The following is a 14,044-nucleotide window of genomic DNA, read 5'->3' as shown; positions in this document are numbered from 1 at the left end:
GCTCTGTGGGGTTGCGGGTGCTATAGGACTGAAAGTGCTTATGGGCAGGCTGAATAACCTTTTATTGAGTACATCAAAGAAAAGATTCAGGTAAGAATTGGGTCTCTGCGCTCCCTTTCTGGCTCTTATCTAACCGCAGAATATTGTTGAAATAACGAAAATTCAAGGACTGAGTGACACTAACCCTGCTCGATCCATTATTGATGCCAATACTTGCATATATTTAGAACAGGGGCATCAAACTCTTTGTTATGACCACCTAATATTTCAGGTTTTATGGGCCTTATGGCAATCATCCCAACTATTCAACTCTGCCAGGTAACAAGAAAGTGGCCACAGACCATACATAAACGAATGAGCATAGCTGTGTTCTAATAAAACTTTATTTATGGACATTGAAATCTCTAAGAGCTATGAAATCGAAATATCATTCTTTTGCCTTTTTCCGACTGCTAAAAAATGTTAAAAACAACTTCGCTGTGGGTTGTACAAAAACAAGTAGCAGTCCCAGTATGGCCCACAGGCCATAATTTGCTGGTCCTTGTGTTAGAAGCCTCATGATTGGTATTTATGACCTTTCAAATTGCCCAATTGTGGCAGCCCCTGCAAATCCCATGTCTCCTCCTCCCTCATGTAAAAAAGAACTTGCAAATAATACTTACTAATTCAAGGCAAAGAACAGGAAAATAGAGACAAACTGTTCAAAATCAAATACTTTAAACTGGTCATTAAAAAATAAAGCAATCTCTTACCATTGGAGAACTTTTATCCTGCAAGAAAGCCTGTTTAATATGGACTAACAAGAGGAAAAGTTAGTCTGAATTAAAGACTTTAAAATGCAATTTTATTGTTCACCAAGGAAGTATTACTGCAAACCAGAAGGCCTAACAGGCCTGTTTTAATGAATAGATGACTCATCTGTAATCAGCACATTAATTGTTGGGATTCAAATGGGTGCTCTTAAAGTACTGGGAAAAATAGCTTCATTTTTAAAGCAGGTTAAGCATTCCCCCTACAGCCTTTTCTAAAGTATCAATTTGCTTTGCAAACTATTTCTTTCCAAAGATTTCTACAAGTAAACTTCCACGAAACCCTAACAGATTTATCACGAATTCTGGAATACAAAATTTCAAATTTTTAAAAAAGCCACGTGAATTTGGTTAAGAAACGTTACATTGTCGTTACTTTCAGTATTACAAAATCAATGTTGTCAACCTCCCAGTCCCTAGGGTTGTCACTGTACCTTCTGCCTTTTTTCAACCCTTTCAAATTACTTCTGAACTTGTCCTTTTCTTGGAGTTTCACTTCTCTTGCCCCAGTCTGGAGATTCAGCCGCACATGGAGTCCTGCAGGGACAGCCTGCCCTAAAAGCCAAGAAAAAAGAGGACTCATGAGGTAGACAGGCCTCGAAGGAACACTGCAATGGAATGGCTGGCTAACAAGCCAACGGGATTTATTAATTCATGAAGACCAGACTCTGCTGTGTTCCACTACCTGAATCCTTCCAGCTCTCTAATATACACACACACACACACACACACATCCCTCACACATATTTTCTCTTTTTGCTAATACATATCAAATTAAGGGAATGAGGCGGATGGGCAAAGGCATCTGCACTTCAATCAAGAGACCAATAACCCCAGTTAGAATCTGCATCTTTAAACTGTTCTGTTTTCTTTAAACTGAACTATAATAAGCCTTTCTGTTAATGTGCAGGTGAATGGTAAATATCTACTCACCCTTAAGGATATGGCTACATCACTACATCCTTCATGACAACCCTTTTTGCCCCTTCCCTGATGGTCCCAGAAAACCCCAGAGAGCTTGCCATTCCAGCAAGCTTAGACCTCACCACCCTCATCTATTCATCATCAGGCTCCTTCTATGAGGCTCTCTCCTTGATGAGCACAGGGACTATATATCCTATTGTATTTCCCAAGCCTAGACCAGCGTGTGATTAGAAGGTAAGAAGATAGAGCAAACCAAGGAGACAGGGAATGGAATCAAAAGAAACTAAAAACCTCTTCCCATCCATCTCAGAAGAGTTGATCCACTTGCTGGAAAAAAAAAAAAAAGTAATGTGAAAAGTAATGGGCTATTCATACACATTGTATAAAATTACTCAAAGATAGTTAAAAAGCAGGAAAAGACGCTACAAAAAAAGAACTATAGGCCAGTATCTCTGATGAACACAGAAGCAAAGATCCTCCACAAAATATTAGCAAACCAAATCTAACAATATATTAAGGAAATCATTCACCACGATCAGGTGGGATTTATTCCTGGGATGCAAGGGTGGTTCGATATTTGCATATCAATCAACGTGATAGGTCACATCAACAACAGAAAGCATAAAAACCATACACTCATTTCAAGAGATAAAGAAAAGGTGTATGACAAAGTACAATATCCATTCATGATAAAAACCCTCAACAAACCAGGTTTGGAGGAAACATACCTTAACATAATAAAGGCCATCAATGAAAAACCCACAGTTAACATCATCCTCAATGGGAAAAAACTGAGAGCTTTTCCCCTAAGATCAGGAACAAGACAAGAACATCCACTCTTGCCACTTTATTCAACACAGTACTCGAAGTCCTAGCCACAGGAATCAGACAAGAAGAAATAAAAAGCATGCAAATCAGTAAGGAAGAAGTAAAACTTCTGCTATTTGCAGATGACATGATACTATATGTAGAAAACCTTAAAGACCACACTAAAAAACTACTAGACCTGATAAATGAATTCAGTCAAGTCAGAGGATACAAAACCAATATACAGAAATCTGATACATTTCTATACACTAATAATGAAGTAGCAGAAAGAGAAATTAAGAAAACAATCTCATTTATAATTGTACTAAAAATATTGAGATACTTAAGAATATAACTCAACAAAGAGATGAAAGACTTATACTCTGAAAACTATAGAACACTGATGAAAGATGTCAAAGAAGGGACTCTTGGGTGGCTCAGTCAGTTAAGCATCTGCGTTTGGCTCAGGACACGATCCTAGAGTCCTGGGATCAAGTCCTGCATCGGGCTCCCTCCTCAGTGGGGAGCCTGCTTCTCCCTCTGCCTGCTGCTCCCTCCGCTTGTATACTCTCTCTCTCTCTCCCTCTCTGACAGACAGACAGATACAAGCCTATCAAGATGAATGAATGAATGAATGAATGAATGAATGAATGATACTGAAGAAGACTAACAAATGGAAAGATATTCCATGCTCATGGATTGGAAGAACAAATATTGTTACAATGTCCACACTACTCAAAGCACTCTACACATAATGCAATCCCTAAGCAAACACCAAAAGCATTTTTCACAGAGCTAGAGAAAATAATCCTAAAATTTGTGTGGAACCACAAAGATGCCAAATAGCCACAGCAATCTTGAAAAAGAAGTAAACTGGAAGTATAACAATACCAGATTTCAAGATATACTATAAAGCTGTAATAATCAAAACAATATGGTACTGGCACAAAATGGACACTTGGATTAATGGAACAGAATAGACTCCAGAGATAAACCCACAATTATATGGTCAAGTAATGTATGACAAAGGAGCCAAAAAGACCACCTCTTCAACAAATGGTGTTGGGAAAACTGGACCAACTTCTTACACCAGGAACAAAAATAAACCTAAAATAAATTAAGGACCTAAATGTGAGACCTGAAACCATAAAAATCCTAGAGGAGAGCAAAGGCAACAATTTCTTTGACATCGGCTGTAGGAACATTTTTCTAGAAATGTGTCCTAAGGCAAAGGAAACAAAAACAAAATTAAACTATTGGGATTAGATCAAAATAAAAAGCTTCTCCATAGCAAAATAAACAACAAAACAAGATGACAACCCACTGAATGAAAGAAGATATTGCAAGTGATGGACGTGATAAGAGGTTAGTATCCAAAATATATATGGAGAACTTACATAACTCAACACCAAAAAAACCCAAATAATCCATTTGAAAAATGGGCAGAAAACTGTACACTAGTGGTGGGAAGGCAAACTGGTGCAGCCACAGCACCAGGAGGAAATAGTATGGAGGTTCCCCAAAAATTAAAAACAGAATTACCATATGATCCAGTAATTCCACTACTGGGTATTTACACAAAGAATACAAAAACACTCATTTGAAAAGATATATACACCCTATGTTTACTGCAGCATTGTTTACAATAGCCAAGTTATGGACGTAACCCAAGTGTCCATCAAATGGATAAAGAAGATGTGGTATATGTATATACAATGGAATATTACTCAGATATAGAGAAGGATGAAATCTTGCCATTTCCAACAACATGAATCTAGAGGACACAATGCTAAGTGAAATAAGTCAATCAGAGAAAGACAAATACTGTATGATTTTACTCATATGTGGTATTGAAGAAACAAAACGAGACAAAAAACAGACTCTTAAATACAGACAACACACTCACAGTTACTAGAGGGGAGGTGGGCAAAACAGGTGAAGGGGATGAAGAGAATACCTCTCATGATGAGTACTCTGTAATGTACAGAATTGTTGAATCACTGTATCATACACCTGAAACTAATATAACACCATACGTTAATTATACTGGAAATAAACAATACTTTTTAAAAACAGTATTTAAAAATCAAGCGTGCAAGATCACATACTGTAAAGAGAATGTCACACTTATTCATTCATTCATGCAGTTAACGTTTACCGAGCAACTACTACATACCAGCCACTGTGATAGGTTCTAAGAATACAAAGAGGAATGTTAATGGCCACAGGGATAGAAAATTTTAGGGAAAGCGTTCAAGATACTAGAAATCTAGAAGAAAGCTGCTCTGACACCTCAACTTTGTGCTTTCTCCTGCCAGAGGATGGCATGGCCTTGCTGATGCTGAATTTGATTCAAGAATCAAAAAAGGATGAAAATAAAAAAATTCCTTTAAGGGAAGCATATAGCACAATTTCTCTCAGAACTTGATCAGATAAACCGTAAGTATAAAAGGGTAATGATGTAACAAGAATTCAAGTTTTCTCAATTATGGCAGAACCACAGTGAAGTCCAAGTTCCACTGACCACTGTGTCTCCACCAGAGAACTAATAAGGAGCCAGGGAAACAGCATGCCAAGACAAGCTGTTCTGTTCCTGCTGCCCCACTTCAATAGGGAATTTCTGTATCTTTGGCTAAAAAAATTAATGGGAACTTAAGTACATGAATATGTCTGCATAACCATCTCCTTCTAATCTTAAAAGCAACCAAAATGCTTCAAGATTATAAAAAAATATATCCAAAGTAGAGTGGGGAAAACTTTCTCTGGGGAGGCTTCCTGAATAAGGTTAAACTGGGGATTAAATGAGGCAAAAAGTGAGACCCAGACTGGGAAAATAGGGAATCCAAAATAGATAGAGCTGTGCGTACGAAGACTCAGACACACAAACTGACAGGCCAAATTCAGGAGGCCAGGAGAAGAAGCAGGGAGAACTGGAAAGGCTATGGAGGCAGCTGACAAGACGAGGCCAACTCGTGGCAACAATAACAAGGAACTGACAACGTCTATGCTTTTCCTAGGATCATGGGACAGGAGGTAACTTCTTCAGCATTAATCTTTGAATGTGTCAAGGCGACACGTCTCACCTGGAGAGATCCCAAACTGACAAAATGACAGAATATCTTCTTGGACTAAAGGCTAATAAGCAGGTCATCATTGACATTCTCTTTACCTCACCATCCCCCATACCCAATGCACCTCTAAAACCTAGTAATTTTTCCTGCTATAACATCTCTTCATTTCATTCTGTCCTCCTCACCACTGCTCTTGTCCAAACCATCACCATGTCTCTTCTGGACAGTGCCACAGCCTTCTGGCTGGCCTCTCTAACCTACTCTTAGCTCCCAGTCCAACTATTCTTTACAAAGAGTAGCTTGGTTTTTTTTCAGAATACAAATCTGACTATGTCATTACCCTGTGTCAAACCTTTTAAGGGCTTCCGACTTCTCTCGGAATAAAGATGAAAGTCCTCACGGTGGTCAGTGAGGCCCGTTAGTATCTAGCTCCTGCCTGCCTCGTCAGCCTTATCCACTCCCCATTCTTTTTCCATTCCATGAAAGAAGCCTGCTTACTCCTACACATGGGTCATTCCACTTGCTGTTTGCTTTGCCCAGAATGCTCTTTCCAACCCCAGCCTCCCTATCTCATGTTCCCAATCCCAACTAACAGTCACTTCCTCTCAGTGGTATCCTCTACTTCCCCACACCAGACCTGGCTGCTCCCTACAGTCTTTCAATGCACCATGGACCTTTTCTTTACAGCAGTTACCACAATCAGTGGTTACAGTTTAGTTTTTTTATTCATCTGGTAAAAAGAAATGGTCACCATTTTATCCCCAGGGCCTATCCCATCCATGGTCTAGTACACAATAAATCCTCAATAATTATTTGTTGAGTAAAAATGAAAAATGAAAAAGAGAAAAATCCTAGCTCACCTAGAGGTATGTGGAAAGGCCAAAAAGGATTTTCACTAGCTCAAGAGGAGTCATAATAATTAGTCATGTTAATTGTTTCTTTTGTAGTAATACTACTACTAATAATACAAACAACAGTAGCATTTTTAATTTTCAGACTTCTGATCAAAATTAGAAATGGACAAGATGAAAAAAAACAATGTGACTAATAGTTTCAAAACATAACAGGCTATATGGTGCCAAAGTGGCCAAGGAACAGACTAGAATCTTATGTGAATCAATTTATTTTATTTGGGGAAAATTCCAAAATTATTCCCTTCACATAAGCCACCACAGGGGGCAAGAGCAACCACAATAGCATTAACTTAAAATACAGGTTATGCTCATTTAAGATACACAAAACCAGCAATGACAGAGTCAGAGGCAGCAGAAAACAGAATATTTTAAATGTTTCCACCCCACTGGGAAGAAGGCCAACTTAGCGTGCAACCTGACCTGCAACCTTCTAGGGCCTCTATGAAGGGACCAGGACACTCAGAAAGAGCAGAGTGGAGACAAAAAGTCACAATGTACATCCAGGTAAAGAGTCAGGGACTGAAAGGTGAGGGCAAGGGGGCAGGCAGAAAATATGACAGCGATCCAGAAAGGCAAACAGGCCTGCAAAGCCTACTGTGTCTGTGTCCCTACCACTGGCTCTCTGGGGACAAACCATGGCCTGAAAAAACGGTCTCTGAACAGGAAGAAACACCGTCCAAATTAAGTAAGGCCATATCATACTTGAATTTTGACTCCCACTGGGTATCTGTCACTGACTTTAATCACAATACAAGACCCAGGTAACAAGTCCTGCTTTTCCAAGGGGGAAAATCTGCAGCAGATTGCATTATTGTCTCCAATTGTCTTCCCCTTGCCTGGATCCACACCCTTTGTCAGGTGACCCTGCAGCACCTCCTACCGTGGTAAGAGTATTTTCCTACCCTTTGACTCTGGACTTGGCTTATGACATGCTTCGGCCAGTGGGATGTCAGCAAATGGGCCACAGCAATTTGAAACGTGCTTGTGTGTTTTATCTGTCTTTTGGAATTCTACCATCACCACGAGAATTGTTCGCTAGCATTCTGGTCTGAGAAGGATGGGACCCATGGAGCAAATGTGGACCCCAATTGCAGACTGGAGCTAAGACCATCTGAGCTTAGCCATGGTCAACCAGGTCTAGCTCATCTATAGACACAAGAGCAAGAATAAAAGACTAGATTTCTCTGATAACTTTTTACTCTGAACTACCTTTAAACTTATACAAAAACTGAAAAAATAATACGTTCCATATATTGCTCACACAGCCTTTGCCAATGTTAATCGCATTAACTTAACATAGTAACATAGTCATAGATAATTATCACAACTGGGAAATGAACAATAACATTAACCAAACTATAAACATCCTTTTCAGGCCTTACCAGCGTTTCCACCATGTCCTTTTTTGTTCCAGGATCCCATACGGCCTTTGGTTGTTACTTCTCCCTAGTCTCCTGTAGTCTGCAAGAATCCCTCATCCTTCCCTTGTCTTTCATGATCCTGACACCATCAAGGAATACTGATCAGTTTTTCAGGACTGTCTGGTGTCTTCTCATGATTAAACTGAGGTCATGCATCCTTGACAGATGCACCAAGAAAATGATGACATGATGTTCTCAGTCCATCATATCACAAAGTTTGTGGTGTTAATATGTCTTATGACTGGTGATATCGGACTTGATCAACTAATAGAAGTAGTATCCCTACTGAGTTTTTTCCACTGTAGTAAACAAAAATCAGAACTACCAAACTGAGAAGAATAGCTTGGCAACTTTTCATCAACTTCAAGTAAGAGCTACCATATGAACCCAGCAACTCCACACCTAGGTATATACCCAAGAAATTAAATCTAAAAGCATATGTTCACCAAAACGTGTACATGAATGCTCATTGTAGCATCATTTATAATAGCTAAAATGTGAAGACAACCCTAATGTCCACTAACTGATAAATGAAGAAAAAGTGATATACATATAATGGAATGCTATTCAACCATTAAAAGAAATGAAATACTGACAAATACAATATGGATGAAACTCGGATACATTATGCTCAGTGAAAGAAGACCGAAAAAGTCACATATCAGATGGTTCCTTTTAAATGAAATTTCAGAAGAGGCAAATCAAAAGACACAGTACGTCGGTGGTTATCAGGAGCTAGAGGGAGGAAGGAACAGGACGTGACTGCTAATGGGGACGGGGTTTTTTCCTGGGCTGATGAAAATGTTCTGGAATTAGACAGTGCTAATGGTTGTACAGTACTGTGCATATACCAAAAGCCACTGACTTGTTTAAAAAAATTACAAGGGAAATACTTTGAGATTATAGAAATCCCTTTTCTCTTCAAACCACACCATTAGGAGAATCCTTTTGCAATAATTACCACCATGGTGGCGGTCTAATGGCAATTTTCTACTTCCTTCCTTCCTAATATGTTAATTGAAATTTCAAGTACAGTAAGAAGTAGGGCATAATGAACACATACATCTACATCACTTAACTGTTACTTTTTTGTCACATTTGCTTTGCCTTTTTGTACTATGAAATGTTACAAATAGAAATATAACACACAAAAAGGGAACACCACAATATGTCAGTTCTAAATATTTCCATATGCACCTCTCAAAAAATATAAAGAAAACTTGCTACAAGAAAGAGGGAGAGAGAGAGAAACAAAAAAAAAAGAAATTTCAGTACAAAGAACTCTCAGTCCTCCATCTATTAACAATTTACTTAAATAATAATATGGCTGCATGGTTATTTTCTTCTATGAGTTATAATTCAATACTATCATTATTGATTTTGTTGCTCAGTTGTTGCAGCTTGCCAGTTAGGAATTCCTTCAGGTTGGCTCTTGTGTCCTCTGAGCGAGTTCCTTTCCCCCATCATTTTTTTTTTAAGTATTTCCCTACTTTTTGGTTCCGTAAGAGGTTACAAGTTCATGTTGCATTTTCCTTTCCTTGCCCTGGAATCAATTACTTCTTAAGGACTTTTAGTTTCTTTTACTAAAGGATAGTACTTAGAAACCAAGATCTGGGTGCTAGGTATGCTTATTACTACTAGGGTACCATGGTTCTTAGACCCTGTGAGACAGAACTAAGAAATTTACGTATGTGTACACATTCATATATATGCTCATATACATGTATCTCTATTTCGCTATTTTTATATCTATTAAAAACTACAAGTTTATACTGTATCTCAGATTTCAGTCTAACACCACAGAGTTCATTTGTCTTTCCCCTTTCCTTACTTGCAACTTCTTTCTCCAACGGAGAGAAACTTGGCTATTATCTGCAATGTATTTTTTTTATTGTTCAATTCTAGCATGAATATAGTTTCAAAATTGGTAACCCATACCCCTATGAGAAATACATTTACCAAACTAGATTACAGCATTTACGTGCAGTTCTTTTGTCTCTGACTTCACAGTATCTAGTCAAGGTATCTTTTCACGAGGTCACTTAGGTTAGCTCTTTTCTTCCTTACTCCCGTGTAGTATGATTATGTTACTAATGTGTGATGCTTAGTTCATTTGTTAGTGTCTGTATTCCATTTTGTGGTTCCCACTCCTCCACATGCCGGTTGGTTTAACTGTTTATTTGGGGGGGGGGGCATTTTAAGGGTATGTGAACTATCTCTGGAGTTCTAAGACAGAACTGTACAAAAAGAAACTACTGTGGTTTTTAAGCCAAGTTTGGAGGTGGTTTGTTTATTGTGGCAATTCATTCCGATGGTCCTGAAACAAGGAATTTAAAAGTGTCCAATATAAAGAACAGTTCTTTTTTCTGAAATTATGTAGTTTTTATCTTTTTAGTGTTAAAATGCCCCTTTATAAAATGAGCGAATGACGATGATGGATAATAGTGGGTTGTTTCTATGTTAAGGCTCTTAGCAAAGTAAAAAAGCTGGCCTCTGGTGCCCAAAATTTGCTTTTCAACTTTTTCCTATCCATCAAACACCACAGTCTGGAAACTCCCCCATCTATTCTACCAACCTTCTCCAGGACGTTTGAGAATTATTCTCCATTGTACACTTTAAGCGATGGTATTTTATGGCATATAAACTGTATATCAATAAAACTGTTTAAAAAATACATTTCCTTAGATAAAGCATTACCTTCTCCTTTCAAATCCCAGAACGGCAATTAGTGTATCAGATACAGTCCAAGGTGACACCAAGGATTTCTAGGGGCCATGAAAGAGCGCTAAGCACAGAGCCTCTACAGTCCCAGGACAGTTGTGGGTATGGTATGAAGAAGAAAATGGACCAAAGAAAGCCTGAGGCCGTGAAGCACATAGGCAAGAGGAACCCTAGTAGAAGGGCAGGTAAGAAACAGTGATCCGGGGGCGCCTGGGTGGCGCAGTCATTGGGCGTCTGCCTTCGGCTCAGGGCGTGATCCCGGCGTTCCGGGATCGAGTCCCACATCGGGCTCCTCCGCTGGGAGCCTGCTTCTTCCTCTCCCACTCCCCCTGCTGTGTTCCCTCTCTCGCTGGTTGTCTGTCACATAAATAAAATCTTAAAAAAAAAAAGTGATCCAAGAGGGAGGAGCCAACAGGAATGCCCAAAGGAGGCCGACAAGTAAGAGAGACAAGTGAGAAGGCCCATCTATAAGACGACAGGGAGCGGTGAGGGTCGAAAAAAATGCCTCTTCTAAAAGCATCAACTTTTAAAATAGAAAAGCCAAACAAAATATATCTATAAATGAAATTCATCCCCCAGCCAGTTTATGACTGTTGGGAAAGAGGTTTCACCTACTGACAAACTTTGCCTGACTCAGTGTTTGTCCCAACTCCTCCCAGTTCCTAGTGATTAGAAATTTGCCCCGCCTGGACTCACAAAGGCAGGGTCCCCTTTGGGTAGTGCCCCGAGTGAGAATACTGTGCAGCCCAGCTGCCCTGCTTCAGCAGAGTCAGGGCCAACTCAGATGGATGCCAGGGTGCTCGTTTTTGCCTTGCCATCAGATGCCTCAGCAGTTATATAGCTTTGGGAGTGGTGCAAAGTATGGCCTGTCCTCTAGAGGCTCCTGCCTGGACACCTCCCCCACTAGGGACTTCTAGGCTCTTTCAAGTCATCCTTGGATGCAGTGTCAGGAAATCAAGGGTTACGCTGACAGCCTGCTCCAATGAGGGCTAGCCATGCAACCATGTGCCCTGCAACTCTGCTACCCACTCAGCTCTGCCCTTCAAGGCCGGGTGAACCGAGCCAAATTCCTTTTTCTTTCTGAAAATTCATGCCCTATGTGCCAAATGAAAAGAATCTATTGTGTCTGCATTCCCTCATGTGTTAGACTGTTGTGAAGAACAAATGAGAAAATACTCTGTCCGTGTAGTGAAGAAGTTAAAAGTGCTTCAGGAAACAGACCCCCAAAAAGGTAAATGTCAACTACAATGAAAAGATGACACCTTATTTATCAAGTCCCATAGGTATACGTCAACAAGAGTAGAAAAATCCCGATTATGCTGAGTTTCCAATTACCTGTGTCTACAGCTCAGGCTCAACACCAGGCACACAGTAGGCCTCCAGAAAGGTCAGCTTGAATGCCGGCCCCCTGCCCCTACCTCCCCCAGAACCTACGGAATAGGAGGATTATGGAACAGGAAGCGGTGCCACTCACCTCATTGGGGCCTCCAAGTCCCTAAACAGGGCTGGTCAGAGCTGAGACTTTACAGGCCCAGTTGCCATGACTACCGCAGCCCTCTCCTTCTGTTTTTTTATTCAAAACCCCCAAACAAGTCCTGGCAAGATCCCTGCCTCACACAAATGAGCATCTATCCCGTGTCTCAGGCAAAACTTGAACAGAACCACTAACAAAAAAATGTGCAGAAACCTCTCTAAAGTGCTGAACCCTGAACCACTGCTTTATGTTATTATATTTTGAAGGGTAACACCAATAAAGACCTTTTTTTTAAAACAGTGAAACATGCAGTGAACCAGTCTGGATTGTAGTTATATTTAAACATTTTTTAAAAGTACTCAACAATGACAGAATGAGAAAAACATGAAAATATTCTCCAAACTGGTTTTGTACTCTGAGTCACAGAATCTAAGACTCTGGGCAGGGCCGTAGAAGAATTATCTGGCATGACTTCCCAGGGTGGAAATCCCTCACTAGCATTAAAGCCCCTCAGAACAAAAGACTCCACCGTTTTCCTCAGAACAGCTAACCAGACAGCTCCCACCACCCTCCAACACTATGCTCCAAAAATCTCATCTGCTGTGACCTATGCAATGTCTCCTTCCCAGTCCTCAAGGAGGACAGACAACAGGTGGTCACCAACCTCTTCATACAGAATTCACAAGAGCAGTGTTCTTCAAGAACAAAGACTAGCAATGCTACTGAGAAGACTTCCTGTGTTAGAGTCAGAGAGGTACAGGACAAAGGCTCAAAGTAACCATATGTAGGACACAGTGAATCTCTTTTCATAACTGGCTTTTCAGCAAGCATTTACTGAGGGTTAGGCAAGAACCTGCTCTTTTCTAGGCATCCTTTCTACCACAGCTTACTGCACACCCACTGAGGGCCACTTCTTACATTGGCCGCTAGGAAGAATTCCACATGAACAAGACCAATTGCTGCCATTGAGGGGAAGGAAGTAAATGAAGACGACCGGCAGTAACATTTGGAGTTCCAAGTCCAGAGAATGGCTTTCAGAAAGCAAGCAAAGAAATGAACATATTTAGGGGGCCATGAGAAATCTGAAGCATTTGGAGCTCAGCATATAAAAGAGAGATACAAGAAACAAGGAGGCTAGTTGAAAAGCTATTATACTTGTCCTAATCACGTGTAATAAAGCCTGAACCAGGGGAATGGGTAGAATGAGACAGTAGTAAGGAATGATCATATTTTAACCAGACAAACTAGGAATCTTATCATGGCCATCAATCTTCTTTCCCTCAAAAGCACCAGATGTTTAGGCATATGCAATAATTCTCCCACCAGCCTCAAGTACCTGTCAGTGGTGATGGGCTGAGGGGTTATTTCTACCCACAGACCCACATGGGCATTCCATGTCTGTTTCCTAGCCTGCTGATTGCCTCTGTTCCCCTTCCATCTCTATCCTCAATGTGTACCATGTTCCTCTTCAGCTTAGAAGACAACCCAGTAAGTAAGACTAATAGATACAGCACAGCCTCTTAATCAGAGCACTTGGAATGTTGCACTCATGCTGGAAATCTGGTTTTCAATAACCCTGTTAACTGTTAAGGTCTACTAATTCCGGCCATTTCTTTCTTTTTAAATATATACTCCCCCAGGCGCCTGGGTGGCTCAGTTGGTTAAGCGCCTGACTCTTGGTTTTGACTCAGGTTGTGATCTTGGAGTCATGGACTGAGCCCCATGTTGGGCTCCCGGCTCAGAGGAGTCTGCTTGAGATTCTCTCCCTCTCCCTCTCCCTCTGCCCCTCCCCTGGCTCATGCTTTCTCTCTCTCTCTCTAAATAAAACCTTAACAACAACAACAAAAAAAGATATACCCTCCAACCAACCCCTACTCTCTCAACCTTACAAAATCTTGAATAT

General features: G+C 40.3%; 1 protein-coding gene across 3 annotated transcripts in view; it reads right to left on the bottom strand.

The window, feature by feature from the left end:
- Positions 1-14,044, bottom strand: part of SIL1 (SIL1 nucleotide exchange factor) — a 249,518-nt gene that overhangs the window by 87,876 nt on the left and 147,598 nt on the right. For all 3 annotated transcript variants that reach the window (XM_045794580.2, XM_045794582.2, XM_045794581.2), the window contains one exon: positions 1,244-1,364. In XM_045794580.2, the coding sequence (XP_045650536.1) occupies positions 1,244-1,364 (121 nt within the window). The remainder of the gene's footprint in view (positions 1-1,243; positions 1,365-14,044) is intronic.

The sequence above is a fragment of the Ursus americanus genome, chromosome 5 (assembly GCF_024610735.1).
Source record: "Ursus americanus isolate L20-20 chromosome 5, mUrsAme1.1.p, whole genome shotgun sequence".
In the NCBI taxonomy this organism is placed as follows: Eukaryota; Metazoa; Chordata; class Mammalia; order Carnivora; family Ursidae; genus Ursus; species Ursus americanus.
The sequence above is the reverse complement of the archived record's forward strand: the minus strand, read 5'-3'. Positions and strand labels throughout refer to the sequence as shown.